General features: G+C 40.8%; 1 protein-coding gene across 2 annotated transcripts in view; it reads left to right on the top strand.

The window, feature by feature from the left end:
* nectin3b (nectin cell adhesion molecule 3b) overlaps positions 1-22,480 on the top strand; it is a 59,229-nt gene that overhangs the window by 24,493 nt on the left and 12,256 nt on the right. The window contains exons 2-6 of one of the 2 annotated variants that reach the window (XM_079898240.1): positions 1,298-1,648; positions 4,614-4,913; positions 6,660-6,777; positions 8,366-8,517; positions 11,549-14,201. In XM_079898240.1, the coding sequence (XP_079754366.1) occupies positions 1,298-1,648; positions 4,614-4,913; positions 6,660-6,777; positions 8,366-8,517; positions 11,549-12,261 (1,634 nt within the window). In that variant the 3' untranslated portion in view covers positions 12,262-14,201. Of the gene's footprint in view, positions 1-1,297; positions 1,649-4,613; positions 4,914-6,659; positions 6,778-8,365; positions 8,518-11,548; positions 14,202-22,480 lie in introns of those variants that run through there. The other variant, XM_079898241.1, reaches the window with a different exon arrangement.

The raw sequence follows: 22,480 nt of genomic DNA, 5'->3' as shown, positions 1-22,480 counted from the left end.
AATGCCCATGTTGTTCCTATTTTAAAGCCCTAGGGTCCCAATGGCTGCGCAGACCGGTGCTTTTGCCGGTCAGCCATTGTTCTGCGCACCATCAAATCAGTCTGACTTTAGTTCTTCTTTTTCTCTAGTCTGCTCTGGCTCCATTGTTCAACTTGAGATTAGAGTTAAAAAATAAAACGGTGAAATGAAAATTAAATGAAACAAATTCATGGGTAAAAAATATATTGTATTGTGGTTGAAAATGAAAATCGAGTTTCATTCGAAACCAACATCAATCGGGTCTGTCCGACGTCGAATGTTGACGTCACCCGATGTCGGATTCTCGCGTCAATCTGACGTCAGGTTCTGACGTCAAACCGACTTTCATTTCCAACCAAAATGCAACCCCTGCAACCAAAATCATCCACTGACTGACGTTACTACTTTCTACTCATTGACTTTAACAGAAATGTAGTGGAGTAAAAAGTACGATATTTGTCTTTCAAATGTAGTGAAGTTAAAGTAAAAAGTTTCCAGATATTTAAAAAGTATACTTAAGGACAGTACTCAAGTAAATGTACTTTGTTACTGCCCTACATAATTAAAGACAACATAATTTTATTTTATATTTTTCTACATTATCTAGTAGTATAGTTAAATACAATTAATATTAATTTATAGTATATAGTCATTTGTATTGCTGGAAAAAAAACAAAAAACATTTGGCCAGTTTAATAAAATGTTTTTTGTTTTATTTCTTACATTTAATTTAAATTCTCTCTCTCTCTCTCTCTCTCTCTCTCTCTCTCTCTCTCTCTCTCTCTCTCTCTCTCTCTCTCTCTCTCTCTCTCTCTCTCTCTCTCTCTCTCTCTCTCTCTCTCTCTCTCTCTCTCTCTCTCTCTCTCTCTCTCTCTCGTGTGTTCTGATTCCATTGTTCATGACCCATTTTTAGATTTTTTTTTTCTTTTTTTTTTTTTTTCTTTTTTTTGAAATCAGGGTTTTTGCAGCAAGTCAAACGTTAGGGATAATTTTAGCCTCCCTCCAGCACAATAAAACTTATTTAATTTGCTCCTTCTACAACACAGCAAATTACACCAGCTAACCGGTGTAGTATCCGTCTCCTTGTCAGACGTCTAAGCAAAAGGGAACTTTTCTCATTTGGAATTAGGAGCTGTGCTAAGAGACCTTGGCATCTGATTGATTGGAGCTTGAACAGGATAAAAACGGATTTGTTGAGATGGTGGACAAGTGCTCAAGAGTTCTTTTCTGCAGCTGCTCAATTGTCCTGACTAACGATGTCTTCTTTTCTGTCCCCTAGGGGTGGTGTATGGCAGTCAGGTGGTTGTCCCCCCTAAGGTGAATGCTGTGTTGGGAAAGAACGTCACCCTCAGCTGCAGGGTGCAGGTGGACACAAACCTCAGCCTGACGCAGAGCTCCTGGGAGAGGAAGCTGCCCACTGGATGGGTGACTATGGCCGTGTACAACCCCATGTTTGGCATCTCCATCCCTCCTGAATATGAGCGACGCCTGTCCTTCCGCTCGCCCTCTATGCATGACGCCACTATCGTGCTGGAAGACGTGGGTTTCGCTGACATCGGCGTGTACACCTGCAAGGTTGCCACCTTTCCGCTGGGTAACACACAGGCCTCCACCACTGTCAGCGTGCTAGGTAACTTGAGACGGTGTTTTTGCAGTCTGATTAAGTTAGATTATGCACTCATAGCGTGGTGCTTGTGTATTAATGCTAAAGTGCCGTGACAAACCTTTTGCATGTGCGCGGTCGACAAACAAAGAAAGGCGTGCATGTGGATGCGCATCGCAGCTGCTGATTTGTGTAAGTGGGCAAGTATGCGGTGTGTGTGCGAAAGGGTGGAAAAACATTAAGAGGAACTCCAGGGCAGGAATGAAAGCAGTGTTTTGGGAGACGGTCCAGCTCTTTCAGAGAACATGGTGATGTTTAAACTCTCTTCCTCCACCAAACCCCCAGAGCCATCTGATCTGCTAAACACAGATACAACTGAACGAAGCTGTGTGCTTTTGTTATCTGGGTGTACAAAAGAGACAACAAGGAAGCTTACAAGCACAGTGCTTTATGTTAGGTATATCAATTATGTATTGCTCTATGGAGGCATGAGGAGAGTCACCGTCTCCTCTGATAGCTGAAGATGAAGGTTACACAGTGAACTTCAAAAATAGACTTCAGCAGCAATGAAATGAAAATAAAATACTTTATTTTCAAATGAAATCCATTGATATAAAAATTAATCCTGAATGTATTGTTTTAGAATGCTGACATTTTCTAAATGCTGTTTATTGAACTTTCTATTAATCCAAGCATCACCATTACCACAAAAAATGTTAAGCAGCAAAAACTGTTTTCAACATTGAAAATCATAATAATATTAATAATAAATGTTTATTGAGAAGCAAATCAGCATATAAGAATGATTTCTGAAGGATCATGTGACGCTGCTCAAATGATGCTGAAAATTCAGCTTTGTCATCACAGGAACACTGGAATTACGTTTTAAAATATATTAAAATAGAAAACTGTTATTTTAAATAACAATCTAGTTTTGATTTATGCCACTCACATCCAGTGTAGACGTCTTGTTAGAGTAATAAATGACAAGCAGACAGACAAGTTGAGTGAAGGTTCATAAAGCACAAGCAAAAGATAAATTGAAAAAGATGATGTCATAGATAAAATGAGCTGTGCAATTGGAGGAAAATCGGAACGTAAATGAGAGCAGAGACGAACAGGGACTGAGTGCTTTAATGAAAGGAGAGATTGGGGGGGGGGGATGCAGGAGTATGGAAAGTGGTGGTGAAGTGAGAGAGCAGGATTGAGGGAGGAAGAGAACACGCGCCTGAGCTATAATTAGATCAGGAGGAATGTTTTGTGTGTGTGTGTGTGTGTGTGTGCAGAGACAGGAGTGTATGAGTGTGGGAAAGATGCCTGCTGCTTTTGGGATTCACTGCACTTTAGGGTCAAGGATGTCATTGCAAAGCCCTGTTGAATTTGTTGTTTAAAGTGACACGAGATTTGCTGCACACATGGGCATAGAGCACATACGAACACTGGCACTTATGACGTGTCACTCACCACACACCAGTGGACCATTGAAGGTACGACGACCACAGCTGCTACTGTCGTCTCTGAAGGTCAGCTGCCAATGTTAATACTTCACAAGATGGGAAGAGAAAAACTCATGGCAGAGAAAGAGAGAGGGAGAAACAAAGGCTAGTCAATGAGTATTGATGCATTCGGTACCTGTCCATTGACTTCTGCAAATTAATATTTATTATAAATAGGGCAGAGTATCGCCAACTACCTCATAATATGATGCACATTTTGATGCTAAATGATAGTATAAGTCCAAACTAACTTAAATTTTACTGAGCTGTTTTTCATTACATAAGACATCATGATAAAAGACATCACCATAAAGTGTCCAAATGCCTTTTATTTTAATTTTGAATAGCATTTTTTTTTTAGCATTATCACTGTAGGAAATGATATGCATATCTGTATATTTTGAGAGAAATTATCATGATCCACTACTGTTTGAAAGTTGTTGAGTTTTTTTTTTTGAGAAATTAATACTTTTATTCAGCAATGTTACATTAAATTGATCAAAAGTGACAGTAAAGATGAATGCTGTTCTTTTGAACTTTCTATTCAAAGATTCCTGAAAAACGTGTATCACTGTTTCCACAAAAAAAAAAAAAACAATTAAGCAACACAATGGTTCTAACATTAATGATAATAACAAAATCAGTTCAGCTTTGTCATCACAGGAATACATTACATTTGAAGATATATTAAAATAGAAAATGGAAAATATAGAAAATATTTTAATATTATTTCACAGTATTACTGTAGTTTTGATCAAATAAATGCATCTTTGGTGAGCATAAGAAACTTACAAAAGAATCTTACCGACACCAAACTTTTAAATGGTATTGTATATCAATATATGAATTGTATTATCACAGCCCTTCTTGACTTAGTGGGCCTCCCTTGTCACAGAGCCCAGGAAAACGTTCCCATTCATCTCCCACCTTTGATGACACTCAGCGGAGGAACGGAAGGGGACAGCGCCCCACACGTAATGTTTCTGTCAGCCGCTGTCAGTCTCCGCAAAGCTCAGTTTTCCAGCCCTGAACACTGCTGGATTCATAACGGCTCTCGCACACACCCAAGCCCCGCCCCTTCTGCCATGTAAACTGGATAAGCCATTAAAACAAATAATTTCATCTTCTCTGGAAAAGCACTTAGTGCTCTCTGATGAGAAACCGAGGCCGCTCTCAGCCGGTAGTTACCATAGAGGATTCTTTTTTTTTTTCATTCTGATAAGTCTTTTATTTCTTCTCAAAGAAAATCGAATTATTCTCAGTCATGCTTATCAGTTTATGAATTTATTGGCTGTGGTACCAGTGCGATTCTTGATGCTGAGAGAAAGAGCTTTTATTTAGCTTTGTACTCTCATCTGAATGGATTTCCTTTACCTGGGTTCATTATCTTGATACATCTTTCGAGTAATCGTGTGAGCATGTCTCCTCACATTAAAGTGCAGAATTAAACGCAAGCAGTGTGGTCCGTTTAACTCGTATGTCTCTGTCTGTCTTAGTGGAGCCGAAGGTGTATGTCTCGGCCGGATCGTCCGCTCTGATCGACGGTGGCAATGAAACCACGGTGGCCACATGCATCGCGGAGAGGGCTCGACCCCCTGCCGAGGTCTCCTGGGAGACTAATCTGTACGGCACGTCTGAGGCCCACATGCAGGACGATGTCAACGGCACCACTACGACCCAGGTGCACTACACCTGGCAGCCCTCCCGTCACTCCCAAGGACACACGCTAACATGTTTGGTGAAACATCCCGCTCTGCAGAGCGAATTCAGGATACCCTATATTGTCAATGTACAGTGTGAGTATCAGATTTTTTGTTTTTTTAGAGCAAATTTACCAGACATCCTTACTTGCAGCTTTGTTTTTTAAAAAATGAATGGAATAGAATAATCAGTTTTTGATTAGTGAGCATTATTGTGTGTGTTATTTTCAAAGAACCTCATGGAAAATGTTTTTCTTATTAAAGTTTGGTCATTGAATGTTTTGATTTATTTTATTATACACTCTTTCAGATATTTCCTGTAGTTTTTAACTGAAAAATACAATTTAAAAATACAAGAAATGCAGTTTAAAGTTGAATATTTTTCAATTTTCAATGTGTAAGCATTGCCTGAGAATGTTTGTCTGTTATAAAGAAGGAAAGTGGTCTTTATAACTTAATACTCTATATCCAAATTAAACTGGCTTATTCACAATCATATTGAGCTGAAAGATTGTGAATCAGAGTGAGATCATATCTGGAATTCTGTATGGACACTCAGCATTAGAGCATATCTTTTTCATTTGCTCACAAAAAAACTTGTGAATCCATGTAGCCTTGATAAAGTTATCACCCATTTGGCCGCTAAACTTATTTACTCACCAAATCGAAATGTTACACTCATTTGGTACTCGCTCCTGTGTGCACGCAAGCTGTTTTTGTTTGCTTGACGTTGAACAAACCCAAAGTAGCTTCTCCATGAAGATTTCACATTAACTTTTTTTTTTTTTTATTCTGTACCAAGTCAAAGCAGTCAGATTTATGTCCAGAGCCTACATCTGTTTTACAAATCACCCCAGTGCGGTAACTATCCACATGACATGATGTCTTGATGCTGTCTTGTGCATGATGGAGCTAAAAGCTCTTTCACTAGGACACAGTCCTTAAGGTTTCATGGACTTCTAGTGAATAAGGGTATTGATGTTCAGACGAAAGATTTGTCAGCGTCATTTAACGATTTCTACACACAGACTTCTAAGCACCATTGAGCAGTGAGGTTGGCGTGTAAGTGTGTGTCTGCAGCAGTGGTGGCGAGTGCGTAAGCGCAGATGTCTCTTAAATGAAATATTGATGTAGTGGTGAGAGGCAGGTACAGGAAGCAGCCGATGTAGGGAGTATGGGAAGGGAGAGGTCACATCAGTCATGGGACATGGTTATAGTCACGAAAGCTTCTTTCATTCATTTTCCATCAGTCTTTTTCATCTCGTTTGGTCTGCAAGACATCTTAATTCAGCACGCTCACTTAAAGAACTTTAAAGAGCTTTTCTAAAGGCACAAATCAATACAGTGTCTATAGTCTTTGTAAGTGGTTCTTTTCTGGTCAGACACAGAGTCCTAATGGTGAATTGTTTCTTTATGATCAATTAGCATTAATAATGTTGTTGTGTCATAAATTACTACTTTATTTCTAGCTCTCTGTCTGGCCTTCCGTCCGTCATAAATTTGTTACATTTTAATCCAATCAAATGCTCTCTAGCATGAGAATGCCCTGCCCCCTAATACATAACACCCACTGTAGCAGGTAGCAATGATTCAATGATCATGATTTATGGCTGTGATGTAACTAAAACCTATTGGGTATTTAAAAAACAGGAACCTTTGATATGTCCTGCCAAATCTTCCTTTTTCAATAGGAGATGCGTCAACACCGGACCAGAAAACTGCACTCGTTATGTCATTTCATAGGGTCTTTAACAAGGCACAGCCTTACCTTACCTTTCTTACACTACTCTGAATGATCCCTTTGTGCATTGTGTATGTGTGTGTGTGTGTGTGTGTGTGCAGTTGCTCCAGACATCCTGGTGCTGGGCTATGACGGCGACTGGTATGTGGGCAGGGAGAATGTGCAACTAAAGTGTCGAGCCAAGGCCAACCCGCCTGCCCAGCACTTCAGATGGTTCAGGTGTGTAACCACTGCACTCACAATAGCCACAGCGCACTATGTCTGGAATGGGTTCAAGAGTGTTAATGCCGGTTTCCTGAACGCCTCTCAATCAGCAGATGATCTCTATGATTCACAACACCAATAGTTGCTTTCAAACTGTCAGGTTTCAATGCAAATGATCCAGTTTCATGAGTGAATGCCCAAACATTGTACACATTCAAAACAAATCAGTTCTCTGCCACTAATATATTATGTTCGTCAGTATTTGCTCATTTGAAAGATTGAAAGTCAATCGTGTGCTTAAACATTTATTAATTGTGATTAAATCTGCCTAAAATTTTGGACACACCAACTCATTCTTTGTTGAAAATGGCCATAATGAATTAATTTAAAGGGGACCTATTATGTCCCCTTTTTACAAGATGTAATATAAGGCTTAGATGACACCAGAATGTGTTTTATGAAGTTTCAGCTCAAAATACCCCACAGATCATTTATTATCCCATGTTGTAAATGCCCATTTTTGAGTGGAAGCAAAAACATGCTGTTTTCGTGCATGTATCTTTAAATGCAAATGAGCTGCTGCTCCCCACCCACCTATCCCGAATAGCACTGTGCCTTTACAGCTCGTGCCTCGGATACTTTGCCAAAAGCTAACCAAACATCTTTTTGGTTTTGATTTTCTATCGTGGTCACGCTCATGTGACATCGCGGTTTTTTGTCATCTTGAAAGTGTATTATTGCCATTTTGTTTTAAAGCCTTATCAGTTTAAACTTCTGATATATGGTTTTCTGACCGCACACATCCGATGCACACATGCACCAAAAACTGACTGGCGCGCGAGTTTTAAACTAAGATCTCTTTCCTGTCTTTGCTCTTAAACTGTCAAACACACACAAGGTTATGTCAAAAACACACAAAGTTCACATACACACAGTCAGTTATGTCCCTGAACGTAAACAGCGGGGAAAGAAATAGCATGTGTATATTAGATCTGTGTATTAAAGTAACCGCAGCATAATATGCAATATCTACTGCTGTATGCTGTACATATGAATCAAACAACAGAAGAAAAACAGAAAATCACTCATTGCTCTTGATTATAACTTTAGTAGCTTTAATAAGAATAAATGTCTTGCTCAAATCTGAAAGTGTCTTGAAATGAGCATTTATGGGGAAATAACAAAAGGAGTGGATAGATTTTTACAACAAAAGGGTGGTGAAAAGTGAAATTTGCATAATTGGTCCCCTTTAAAACTATGAAATGACGTATGGTAGTTATGAACAAACAAAAATATGTTTAACAAGTCAAAACTTGTTTAACGAATCATCTTTTATTTGGCGACTTCCTCAGCTATGCATCTTGAAGGAGTTCCCATGTATGCTGGGCACTTGGCTGTTTCCTTATCTGGTCCAACTCATCCATTTCACAAAAAAAACTTACTTTTTTTTTTTTTAAAGCAGTTAACCATAGACATTTAGATCATAAGTCCAACTTTTGATTGACTCTGTAAATTACCATTGCTACTGACATTTTCCACAGTGTCTGGGCAGATGAAAGATCTTGCTATTTGGAAGCAATTTGACATGTTTTGTATGTTGTAGGTTGGATGGAGAAATGCCAGATGGAGCAGAGGTGCTGAATAACTCTTTGGTTTTTATGAGGCCCCTGCAGAAGAACGACTCTGGCGTTTACAGGTGTGAGGTGGCAAACGATATTGGACTGCGCAGTCGAGACATTAGAATACGCATTCAGGGTGAGTGAGAGACTTGAAACTTGCCATACCCATCTTATCAATATGTTTCCCATGTGAAGCTGGAAAAACAATAATAAGCAAACAACACAACTTAACCAGTCAAATTTGTTGAAATGTTGGCTTAAATCCCCCAAAAAATTTACTTCTCGCATTAATTCTTTCATTTACTTATTTCAAGCAAGATGCTTCTTAATGTTTTCTTCTCTAGAACCAACCTATCTCACATCACTCAGAGTTACATGGATCCTGATCCATTTTGTTTTAGGCACAGAAGCTCCCAATCATGTTCCTTTGCATGAGGCCTTTGCCTGAAGGTCATTGGCCCTCCATTAAGTTCAGCTCTTTTAAAAAAGTTTGATTTGGTTTTTATTGGGTTTCATGAGTCATTGTCTAATAAATTGACCGCTGAGACAGGTATCTGCTGTCAAACTCCATGGTGTTTATCTCCTATCATTTTTGTGTAAACATTAAACTTGAAAATTGAAAACTGCTGTTTAATTAGTTTCTGTGATAGAGACACACATTACCCCCCCCCCCTCCCTCCCTCCCTCGTGCACACTTATATCTCTGAGACTGTCACGCAGTTATACAAGGGGAGAATAGAGCGGAAGCAAACTTGACTGAGAGATGTCCTAGATTCATGAAACATTCACCAGCTCTTTTCAACCGCCATTAATTATGTATTTTATTTTCTTCTTTTTTTTTAAACTTTTTTTTTAATGCTTGAGAAAGATTCAGCATATGCATGCATGAAGCTATGTGTTTCTGTTGTTTGCGTGTGTTTGCGTTTTATGTCAAAGTTGTCTGCCTATATCTTTTTTAAGAGTCAAATTTTTTGAGTCGTGATGTTTCTACTAGAATGCCTACTGCTACTGTTTGCGTATTGACTGAGTGACTGTGGGTGTCTGCTGTTAGTCACTGATCTTTATGCATGAGTATGGGTGGGCAGAACCTGTCCTGCATGTTAAACACCCTGCCACTACCTGTGTGGTCACCAGTCACCCCCCAGATACACACCCACACTCTGCCTCCAGACGAACCAATCACATTTAGTTTGAATGATATGTACAGTGTTCGGAGTCGGACAGGCATGGGTTAACACATACTGTACATAATTTGTGATAAATTGGATTTTATGGAGGCACAGAGAAGAGAAGCATGAAAGGGGGAGGGATTTCTGACCTTTCTGTGACTTGACCTCTCTTTATGTCCTGTTAGCTTCCTTTCTGGACATTGACGTGCGGAGGCGAGAAGCTCTAGTGTTTATTGATTGAAACAAATTATTCTTTAACTCGCTGGGCGAAATTGAATAAATTAAAATAAATTGACATTATCCATGTCCTTGTGGTTTAAGGGGATAGTTCACACAAAAATAAAAATTCTGTCAATATTTACTCATCGTCATGTTGTTGCAAACTTGTATGACTTTATTTCTTCTGTGGATCCAAGATATTTTGATGAATGTTCATGCCGATTTTTTTTTTTTTTTTTTTTTCATACAACTGTGGTTCATGGTGTTAATCTCCAAAAATGCACTATAATCGTAGTCTTGTAGTTTTCTGAAGTATTCTGGAGTCGTACATTAGCTTTATGTGGGGAACTGTCCAAAATGTAAATCATTATCAATTTATATATATAAATATAAACCATTCAGATTCTTTAATTAATCATTCAGACCTTGTTCATTGAAAAGTCATGGAAAATAGCTGTGTGAATTTTCTCTTTTTCTATTGCACTCAAAGAAATAACCACATACAGGCTTGATACGAGGGTGAGTAAATAATGACAACCAGGGTGGTTTGCACCAGGCCCTGCATTCTCTAACTTGTACTGGGCCCCATACCATGCCTTGGTAACAAATTAGATTTTTGGGTGAACTATCCCTGTGGTTTAATAAATGCAACAAATGTTTGCGCTGGGAATACTGTGGAAGTGCAAAAATATTTCAGAACTTTTTGTATCAAAAATGTTTCCAAAAGAATGAATGGGACATTTGAGTTTTTTCTGAACCATATAGCTGCTCTCTCCTGCATGCATATACATTCTCTCACCAGACCCACAGATGGATCCAAATTACATTTGACCTTGCGGGAACAATACAGTCCAGGAATGCTTTATGTATGCTACGTTTATTATTCATTCCAGTGAGGATGAGCAAATTATTCCCCACTTTACCTGGAGCATTTGAACCGCGTAACCCTGAAGAGCTTGCAGCCCTGACTCCTGCGACTTGCACTCACACACTTCACAGCCAGCCAAATAGTTCTCATTGTGCCGGGAACAGGACACTCCGTAGTGGGATAGTTTGACTTTCAGGTCCCAGCCTCAGTGAACGCTACTTGCATAGTACAGATGCATGCTCCAGAATGCAATGAAACGCAACACGCTGCTCCCTAACACAATCAAGCGATCAATGCATGGTAATGGTGTTAGCTCAATCTCCTATCCTTGCACCAGTCAAGTCATGTTAGCAGGGTATTCTCGATGTCTGTTCCCTCCCCTCCCCCAGTAGCTCGTACCCTTTCACTGACCCCTTCCTTCCATTTTGTTTTTTTTCTAATCACTCAGCTATGTGGTCATACATACTCCCTCTCTCAGCTAACACAAATGTTGCTCATTAGGTTTCATTGTTGCAGACGACTGTACTTCATTGTTAGCTGGAGATGTTAGTATGTAGCTCCTCATGAATCCCTTATCATGAAGATCTCAACTCTTCTTTCACTTTCATGTTTTTTTTTTTTTCTAGTCTTTGCTCTGGACAACAGTTTTAGGTTTTGAAGCTGTCGGAAGGTTTGCAATCACTTCCTTTCAATAAAAGATCTGATCCAAAACCTGAAACTGTCACGTCCATGGCAACTGTTGGTCATTCTAGATGTTATGCTAGAAGATGTTACAATCTTGGAAGCAGATTCATATGACTGTTAATGATATGCGGATGTAGTTGGCATTGACATTATCTACTTTTCTTTGTCTGTCCATCCCTTCCTCCTGCCCCCCTTCCCTCTTGCCTTTCCTTCCTTCCCTCCATTAGATCCTCCCTCAACCACCACCATGCCCTCCACCACCCCTGTGCGCCTCCTAACCGCCGACATCTCTGCCACCGCACCTGGCAATAAACAGCGAGCCCTCATCACCTCTCCAACCCTGGCGCCTCTGCCGGAGGGAAGCCTAGGCTCAATTGTGGGTGGGGCAGTGGGCGGAGCCCTCTTCCTGCTGTTGCTGCTCATTCTAGGTGGTGTTTATTACCAGCGTCAGCGGCGGACTTTCCGCGGCGACTACTACACAAAGCAGTATCACGGCCCCTCGGACATGCAGAAGGCTCCCCAGCCCCATGAGTTGCAGCAAGTCTACAGCAAAGGAAGCCCTGACACCAAGCTCAAATCCAACCAGGATAACGGCTCCATCTACCCGGATAAGGATCGAGAAGAATGGGGTGATTTCGACCGAGAGCGATCACCCAATGGACGCAGTAGAGCTTTGAGGGAAGCAGGCGGTCAACTCAACCACCATAACCATCACAACCATGAGTATGTCTACCACAACAACCATCACCCCGGCCATCCGCAGACCTTAAGTCCAGCCCATCACATCCAGAGGAGCTCGCTGCAGCCAGAGCCCCGCAGGTACGCCGCTCCGCAAGTCATGAGCAACGGCTCCCCCTACATGTCAGAGGACTGCTACGACAATGACTACGTGTCGCACACCGATGGCTCAATGATCTCGCGGAGGGAGTGGTATGTCTGAGAAGGATGAGCAGGAAGAGACTGCGTAGACACTTGAAATGCTTCAGACTGCAAAATGATACAAGGATGAACAGAGTTATGTACAGAAAATTAGTAAGAAATGCACCTTTTCTAGTAGTTTACACATACCAATTTGTTTTTGTACATTAGCCTAATCATTAGTTAGCTCTTCATAGCTAGCTGGTTTAAAGGATGTTTTGGGACCAAGAGAGGGTATAATTTTTGTCTTCATTTGTTAAGGTCAGGCAAAAAGACATCTGCTTTATGTTTCACCAATAAACCAGTTCAGGGGTGATTTAAGTTGGGTTTTCTTGCCAAATCAATAGCCAGTCTCCTTTCCTTTGCACAGTAAGTTGTACTGTGTGATTTATTTAAAAGGAAGTCACTACAAAAAAAGAAAGGCCTTCAAACAAATGCAATTTGTATTCAGATAACCTGTCGATAAGTGTTTGAGTTTCGATGAATCACATCAACTTTCAATGCTGTCACTCTGATGGAGGCAGAAATTAGCTCCTGTCAACAGCCTGGCGGTTTCCATGGCAACATTTATTTCCTCTCTACTGGCATTCAGAGTTGGAGTGCTTTAGGGAGGTGCTAGACAGGGAGGACTGTGCTGGATTTGATAAAGTCCAATGGGAGAAAGCCAGACAGTATGATTGCCGAAATGGGGTGCTGTTATTGTATCAATTCAGCTTCTATTTGCATACCACTGTGTCACTCTGTTAGCTCTGGATTTCTTTTGTTTGTGCCATCAGAAATGTTTGCCGCTGTGTGAGTCTGTCTGCAAAAGGAGATGGTTGGACAATGTCTTGAACATCGAAAACTACTGCCATTGTTCAACATGAAAGCTTGTCCCGTATTAATGTAGCTGTCTGGCTCGTCTTCGTCAGACCATCACTGCCAAGTGTTAACGTCCGACTGCATTCAGCGGCTTGCATTACGTCACAAATCAAGTCCTGTGCCTGTCTCTTGTGTTTCTGTGTGTTTTCTGTGTCCGTGTGTCTGTCTGTAATATGTAAATCCAATCAGCTAGTGTTAACCGACAGTGTTTTGATGAATTTCCTCATTGTCTGTGCAATAGTGTTCAGATTTCTGGCCTCAGATCTCACACATTTATGCACATAATTTAACGCAGAAGACGATAGCCTAACACACGTGTTAATGGTCATTCATTTTTAGTGTTGGCTGGATCTTAATAAGCTAGCAGATGCATATGGTTGGGTTTTGAGATATTGGAGATGATATTGTAGTGCCTTAAACTGAAGACGTGCCCTGTAAGCATTATAATGTGCATGCAGAAGTTACGAACGAGTGAGTATCATTCTCAGAAGAAGTATGCGAGTAGTTTTTGAGGCATATAATGGTCAGGATGGGCCCTGAGAACATTATTTTGTACTGTCATTTGTTTTGTGTGCCATTTTCTATGATTTGCTTTTTGCAGATTTTCAGACAATAACTAATTGTTTTGCTCGCATTAAATGACATGTGACACTTGAGTTACAGTGCACATCAAAGAGTTAAGTAAAACAAAATATGTATGTGTACAGGTTTGGGCAATGCAAAGGTGAAGAATTCAATGTAAACAAGGTTGTTATGTATATATGCTGGCAGTTTGGAGAACCTTGTTTTGTTTGTTAGTTTGTTTGACTTTATCGTTCCTCTAGGAAGCCTGAGATTCAGCGGTGGAACGCACTAGAAAACCCACCGTTACACAGATTGTGAGGATAACACGTACACTTCTCCAGAACATCTTTTTCACTTTTTCGTTTTGTTTTACAAAGATCTACTGTAAAAAAAAATACAAAAAAATACAAAAAATAATTAAAAGAAAAATAGCAGAGAAGAAATGTATTTGCAATGTATAGATTATACTGAGCATTGTTTTGTAAAAATAATTTTTTGGGATACATTTGTTTTGAAATAAAGCACCTTTTTTCTGTGACATGTTTCTTTGTTTTATAACTTGGCCTCAGATCTGTTTCGTGTTGGTTGGAGGGGTGAATGTTGAGGTCTTGGGTGTGACTGGTTGCTTCAGCTGCAGAAGTGTTCCCTGTGGGGGTCTCCTCTACTCTCCTGGAGGCCTCCAGGGATGTATTCCTCACGCCCTCTTTTCCTTTGCTGTGGTTAACCTACTTCATCTCCGAATATCCCCTCGTGCTCTGAGCCTCATGCATATTTTGTGGGAAAGCCTGTGGCTAAAAGCTTCCTGTGGATGGGGGCTGAACTTCCTCTCAGACTTACCTAGGATAGCCTTAAAGTGGAGGGGATTATGGACTTGTTGATTCTTGTGTTTGCACTGCTGTTCTGTCGATCTGTGTGAGAGGAGATGGGGGATCTGGTTGATGAAGGGAAGATCAAGCACAGCTGTGGGACTAAATGGTGTTTGAGTGGTTTTTGTTTCATAGTCGTTGGTGAGTCTATCATCCTGTCCAATCAGCTGGTGGTGGGACAAGCTAGTAATTAGTTGTCAGAAGTTCCACGATGAATCAATGTCCAAAGTCAGCTCATGAAATGTGCCTCTTTAATCCAAGACCATGAGATCAGGGCTAAAATTAGTATAGTAAAGCAGTGGTTCTCATACATTTTCATGTGTTTGACCACCTTGCACCCCAAATCTGGGGCAAACAGATTTGTAGTGTCAAAGTAATTACCTGTTGTTTTAGGTGTGTACAAATAACCCTTAGTTTATAACTTTTATCTTGAAATAGCTAAAAGCTAATATCTAAATTTAAAAGATGGTGGAAATCAAAGTGCACAATTAAATATCCATTATATTCGGTGCAAACCGATATGATACTTTCACATTGTGCAAAACTTTGACTGTTTTGTTCATGTTTAATTCATTTAAATAAATTGAATTAAGTAGACTGGGCCTTTTAGCTATTGTACATTTGAGTCGACTGTTTGCTACATTAATGATGATAATAATAAGTGTTCCGTGAACACCAAATCTGCAGAGAATGATTTCTGAAGAATCATCTGACACTGAAAACTGGAGTAATGAGTTGCCATCACAGGAATAAATTACATTTTAAAATATTAGGATAGACAACAGTTATTTTAAATTGTACATTTCACAATATTTCTGTTTTACTGACCCCAAACTTTTGAACAGTATAGTGTTCTTTGTTAAAATCATTAGTTTGTTGATTTATTCAAAGTTGGTGCTTTTAATCAGCCAATCAACTTGTGAATCACTATGCATCTTTCACAGGCCATCAGAACCACAGCAGTAAAAGGAAGCAATAAAGCCTTTCTTCTGAACAATGCCATAAATTGTTTACGTCAGTGATGGGAAATGACACAAAAATGCTCTTTAGAGATTACAGAATAGAGACACTTTAATTCCCTCAGGTATTGTAAGTCCAGCATACTGTATAATTCCTTGGAAAGTGAGGTAGCCCATGCACTGAAAATAACAATGTCATTCATGCAGTCACCTTATCACGGGTGAGGAGGTCACGGTCTCTCACTGCACTGTTTGAATAGATTCTCTAAGGAGCAGTATTACCACCCCCCCTCCCTGATCCATGAGTGCTTCTGATTGGTTAAATTAGACCGGTAGAATGGTTTTGTTTGCCACAGCTCCCTTCCAGGCCATTGACACCGTCCCCATGGCAACAGACTCTTCCCGGGCTCATGACAGAGAGCTTGTTCTCTTGAGGGATACCTGTGCCTCCCGTCTCGCTCTCTATCACAGAGAAAAAATAGAGAGTGGATAAAAGAGGGCAATTCTCCAGGAAAAAAATAGGGAGAGCTTTTGAGAAAAGGGGGGAGCTTGAGACAGGAAGAAGGGAGGAGCCAAAGATGGACTAAGGTTAAAAAGGAGAACTGGGGAATGACAACGAAAATGCACGTGTGAAGTATATCAATAATAAAGATAAATTCCTTCTATGAAAGATGGTCAGTTTAAAAGGCTGCGATCTGTCATTGTGACCAAGTCATTTTCTTCCTTTTTCCTTCCAGAGAGAATATTTCCATTGGAAAATTTGTCATTTGTGACTCCTCCCTCTCAGATATCCATCTTTTATGACATATTTTTCCACTAATACATCACAGTGGTCATGAAGTCATTCCCTCAGTGGTAAGGCTGTTATTAAATGTTCAGTGCTCCATTTTTAGAGAGTCTCACATATATCAAAACTTGAATCTTGGAAAGTGTGACTGCACTTTATTATTTCACGGTCACAGATATACTAGGGTGTACAAATATGAAACCGAATATAGTGATATTAATTTGCCTCCAGTTGGTTCTCAAGAAGTCACGTTGACCCAAAAGACAAATAAAATGCTAAGGGGGAAATGCTGATAGATACGAGATACTCTTCAAGTCTTATTTCTGCAGTGAGCACTTCAGATAGCATTTGAGGTCTTTGTCAAACACTTAATGATTTGAGAGACCACCCAGAATCAGCTTCTCTTCTCTACAGTCGAGCACATTAAAGTACCTTCATAAAAATCTGGCAGTTTAAACAATGGCAGCCACAACAGGAGATGACCTCTGACACTTGACCTATCTTCATTCGCCAGAACAACCCTCTCGACAATACTTAAGCGGTGGGCTTTCTCTTGTCTAGTGGCCTCTTATTAGGAGAGACGAGTTATATTGAACAGTCATTGAGCCCTTTTGGTGAGCTGCATCATAAACATTTGCCCTTTTCAAGGACGTTTCTCTGTTTCTTGCCATTGCCCCACAGACAGTAATTCACAGTAATTAAGACTCATGGGTCGCAAACACACAACAGAAACCTTTCCGGTCCAACACAGACAAACTCCCTACCTGCACTCCAATATGGCTATCAGGTGTCAGCCAGCAGGGAGGGCCAGCATTCCCCATGTAACATTTACCAGAATGCATTGTGGTGCTTCTTCCCAACCCAGCTCCTGTTATCAAATACCCGCCGAGAGTGTTGAATGAGTTACGGGCTGTCCGTGTCCAATACGACAATCTGAGACCTATAACAGTCAGTCTAAGAGAAACACCTGATCCCTTTAATCAGGTTTAAAGATGCCTGCCACCCCTGAACCGGCTCTAAGCGAGTGTGAACTCATTTAATCCTCTGGGATCACCTCTACTCTGAGCTGTGAATCTTTCCGTCAGTCTCCAGAAACATTAAATCTGCTTGGTAAACTTCTTTTAGGAGGAATGAAAGCACCTTCAAAGGATACGGTTCAAGTCTGGGCTCACCTGCGATAGGTCTTAAGTCCAGCGGGGTTAAAGTGAGCCGCCAAAAAGGCACCTGAATTATGGAGAGGGCACTTTAGCAGGACAAAACTATTGAAGAGGGACCAACAGATTGCTGAAGATGTTTGTTGAGGGTCGTACAGAGAAATGGATAAAGGAAAAAAAGCTCAAAAGGGATTGTTCAGTTGTATTGACACAGACAAACACAAAAAAATAGGGCTGCCCCCGACAAATTTTTTTCTAGTCGACTAGTCTTTCATTTAAGCCATTAGTTGACTAATCGCACGTTTATATTAATTTAATTACTTAAATATATATATATATATATATATATATATATATATATATATATATATATACCCCTAGCAACCACTCTTAGCAACTTAAACATGTTTGATCTCATTGATATTGTTCATTGAAGCTATAGTAGAGTATTGTGAGAGATCGAGTTAGCGAGTTTACCTGCATTTACAGTAGACATAGCATTTTCCTTCAGGTCAGTCCTATATTCATAATAAAAAAATATTAAAGGAATAAAAGTATACCTTTTGAAAAAGTACCGCCCCAGTTACAGCTTTTGTACCTTTTTTTCTGACTGTAGTGGTAAATTCGGCAGTACACTTCAAGACAATAGAAGTATGAAATTGCATAAAGAAAAAGAAAAAAACACTCCTAACGTGACTAATTGTATTTAATATAAATTTAAACTATAACACATTTTCATTTAATTTCAGTTAACATGCAGTTAAGTGCAAAAGCATGTTCAGTGTGCACTTATGTAGGTTATTATTTTAAAAGTATATTAGATCTGTAATAATCACTCTTTTTAAAAGTATTCTAAAGTGTACTTTTTTCACGAGGGAAATCCTACAATTTCTATCTTTGTATGGATTTGGAGTGAATAAACCAAATTGTCTGTTCCTTTATTACTTGTAATATGTGAGGTGAATGTTGTGCAGCAAACAGACAGCTTTAACCCTTGCTGAATTGAACTGAAAAGGGGTCTTGTGACTCACTGTGGGGGGCCCATCTGTGGTATTACATGCCAGACGGTAGAATGATCGCCTCTCTCCTGCCCCCTCAGAGCCCTGACACCATCCCTGACCATTGTTCCTGTACACTGAACCACATATAATCCCAAATGAAGGTAAACCTTCAGAAAACATCTAGCTTATAGAGAGATAAATATAGACATGCTGGACTGGATGCTAAGCTATGTGCTAATTATAGAGTGTGGAAGGTAGGGGGAATAAAAAATAAATGCGATTAATGTTAGGAACATTCTCACTTATTAACAGAGTTCCTCTCTTATCCTTAATCGTCAAACTTTTGCATATTGTACAAAAAAGATAAATGATTGGCCATTGCCATTTCTTGTTATTATCGTTAGGATGCTAAATGACTGGATTTCGCCCATGAAATTTAACAGAGCAATGGTAAATATCACACCTTAACATGAAGGCTAATTCTTTGTAATTATGACGACTTCTGTTTGTTGTGTGTATTTTTTTAAATGGTAAAATGGCTTCTATCCTAGTTCAATGTGTAAAGACAATAAATGATTTTGGGCCTACATTATCGACCAATTGCAGAAGGCGTTTTCAGGAAACCTGAAACTAAGTAATTTTCGATATTTAGCCTACATTTCTTAGATGGTCAGGGGTGTGGCAGTAAAATTCTACATGTTCTTCATGTCTCTTTTTATGAGCAGTGCAGTTTTGTCTGAAACGCAAAGATCTTTTCGACAAACTGCCGAAATAAGAGTTCGGTTTAACTTGAAGAATTTATAACAGAAATAAAATATGGTTCTCAAAGTCTTCTTCTTATTAGCGGTTGTAATAACCCTATTGTAATTGTTAGAATTTCCAAGGATCAGCATTCTCCCCTAAAAGTGATCGGGCAGACCAAACCATAAGTCACAGAGATTTGAAACTTTGAGGGATGGTTGTACCCACCCCATATACAACATCCCACAGGCTCGTCTCAATCGCCCTGATGGTGGCGCTACAGCAATCAAAAGTATGCAATGGCTCATAACTCCTAAACCATTTATCTCAAGTGTCTTATAATATAATTTTATAAGAAAAATCCAAAATACACAATTTTGACTGTTTTTTATCAGAGACGTTCGTTCTGTCCGCCTTGCGCCAAGGATTCCAATGAATATCATTGGAATCCTTGGCGCAAGGCGGACAGAACGAACGTTTCTGATAAAAAACGGTCAAAATTGTGTATTTTGGATTTTCTGAAAAACCTACTTTTGCAAACTAGTCCTAGTTTATTTTTATTTATATTTTGCCCGATCGGAACCAAACCCGTGCAAAAAGATTCCCTGGAGTCTGATTGTCAATAATTATCAAAAAAGAAATTTCGATTCACGTCCGTGAGGGAAAACGGCTATCCCTCTTGAACGGAGTGAGATCATTTCACCAAACTCTGTACACCTATGTATGGGCTCAGTCTGTGGTTGCGTGAAGAAGGACATGGCGACTGGCAACTTTGTGGTGCTATAAAAAAAAAAAAAAAAATGGCTATACCTATAGTACGCAACAGTCCGAATGACTTGAAAACTGGCATGTGGTATGTTTGTCCAAGGTGCCGGGATTGTCTGTGAGGATATTTGCGTATCTCAAAAAACATGGCCACCTTCGGCCAATGAAATTCGAGCAGCTGTCAGACAAGGTTAACAGAGTCTGATCGAAACTCACTGGGCCTGTTTGATTCACAGCCCTAGAGGCCTGTAAGAAATTCAAAGAAATCGGCCACCGGGGGACGCCTTTGTGTTTTTCGCGTGCGTAAAGGATTTTGTAATTACACGATTTTTCGCACATGCCCATGACCATATGGCCATATTCGTACCATATTTTAGAACTCATTCTGAGCAACTTTGCCTCTAGGACCAGCGCTGTCAATTGAGTTGTTCATTAAATATTGGACATTATTTCAAAAACCTATGCAAACTTTTTGGCTCTACCTCAATAACGGTTAAAAAGTTTTAAAACATATATTTCCTTAGTAAATTACCTGTTTTGGTTGTGAATGGTCTTTTCCATCTATGATTTAGGTGGTGCAGGCTTCATAAATAAAACATAATACCTTTTTATACATGTGCTGAAAGGCCTTAAAGTGCTTGAACCCCGTTAATTGCTGTTTGCAGCTATATTTATTATAATCATTATTATGACCGCCGCTAGCGTAGCTAGCGAAAGCGGTCATATAGGGATTGTCAAAGTTTTTTTTTTTTTTTTTTTTCGTCACCTTACTGAATTTTTCGTCAACGATACCAGGGACACCGAAGCACCGGGGAACATGAAATTTGGTGGGCATGTAGCCCCACTAGACTTCTAAGGAAAAATTTCGTTTGGTCCCCGGGGGCCACTCCCCCCCCGCGCTGGGCCCCCCCAAACCCCAAAAAATGCAGTTTTTCCTAAATAACTACCTGAACCGTGGCACCGAGGATGAAGAAATTTTTATGGTATGTTGGTCTACTAGACTTTTACGGAAAAATTTCGTTTGGTCCCCGGGGGCCACTTCCCCCCCCGCGCTGGGGCCCCCGTAAATTTTTCGTCAACGATACCAGGGACACCGAAGCACCGGGGAACATGAAATTTGGTGGGCATGTAGCCCCACTAGACTTCTAAGGAAAAATTTCGTTTGGTCCCCGGGGGCCACTCCCCCCCCGTGCTGGGCCCCCCCAAACCCCAAAAAATGCAGTTTTTCCTAAATAACTACCTGAACCGTGGCACCGAGGATGAAGAAATTTTTATGGTATGTTGGTCTACTAGACTTTTACGGAAAAATTTCGTTTGGTCCCCGGGGGCCACTTCCCCCCCCGCGCTGGGGCCCCCGTAAATTTTTCGTCAACGATACCAGGGACACCGAAGCACCGGGGAACATGAAATTTGGTGGGCATGTAGCCCCACTAGACTTCTAAGGAAAAATTTCGTTTGGTCCCCGGGGGCCACTCCCCCCCCGCGCTGGGCCCCCCCAAACCCCAAAAAATGCAGTTTTTCCTAAATAACTACCTGAACCGTGGCACCGAGGATGAAGAAATTTTTATGGTATGTTGGTCTACTAGACTTTTACGGAAAAATTTCGTTTGGTCCCCGGGGGCCACTTCCCCCCCCGCGCTGGGGCCCCCTTAAATTTTTCGTCAACGATACCAGGGACACCGAAGCACCGGGGAACATGAAATTTGGTGGGCATGTAGCCCCACTAGACTTCTAAGGAAAAATTTCGTTTGGTCCCCGGGGGCCACTCCCCCCCAGCGCTGGGCCCCCCCAAACCCCCAAAAATTCTGTTTTTCCTAAATAACTACCTGAACCGTGGCACCGAGGATGAAGACATTTTTATGGTATGTTGGTCTACTAGACTTTTACGGAAAAATTTCGTTTGGTCCCCGGAGGCCACTTCCCCCCCCGCGCTGGGGCCCCCGTAAATTTTTCGTCAACGATACCAGGGACACCGAAACACCGGGGAACATGAAATTTGGTGGGCATGTAGCCCCACTAGACTTCTACGGAAAAATTTCGTTTGGTCCCCGGGGGCCACTCCCCCCCCGCGCTGGGCCCCCCTTAACCCCAAAAAAATGCAGTTTTTCCTAAATAACTACCTGAACCGTGGCACCGAGGATGAAGAAATTTTTATGGTATGTTTGTCTACTAGACTTTTACGGAAAAATTTCGTTTGGTCCCCGGGGGCCACTCCCCCCCCCCCGCGCTGGGGCCCCCGTAAATTTTTCGTCAACGATACCAGGGACACCGAAGCACCGGGGAACATGAAATTTGGTGGGCATGTAGCCCCACTAGACTTCTACGGAAAAATTTCGTTTGGTCCCCGGGGGCCACTCCCCCCCCGCGCTGCCCCCCCCCCAAAACCAAAAAAATGCAGTTTTTCCTAAATAACTACCTGAACCGTGGCACCGAGGATGAAGAAATTTTTATGGTATGTTGGTCTACTAGACTTTTACGGAAAAATTTCGTTTGGTCCCCGGAGGCCACTTCCCCCCCCGCGCTGGGGCCCCCGTAAATTTTTC

Source organism: Squalius cephalus, assembly GCF_949319135.1.
Source record: "Squalius cephalus genome assembly, chromosome: 17".
NCBI classification, from domain to species: domain Eukaryota; kingdom Metazoa; phylum Chordata; class Actinopteri; order Cypriniformes; family Leuciscidae; genus Squalius; species Squalius cephalus.
Note: the sequence above shows the minus strand (reverse complement) of the source record. Positions and strands in the feature narration are given on the sequence as shown.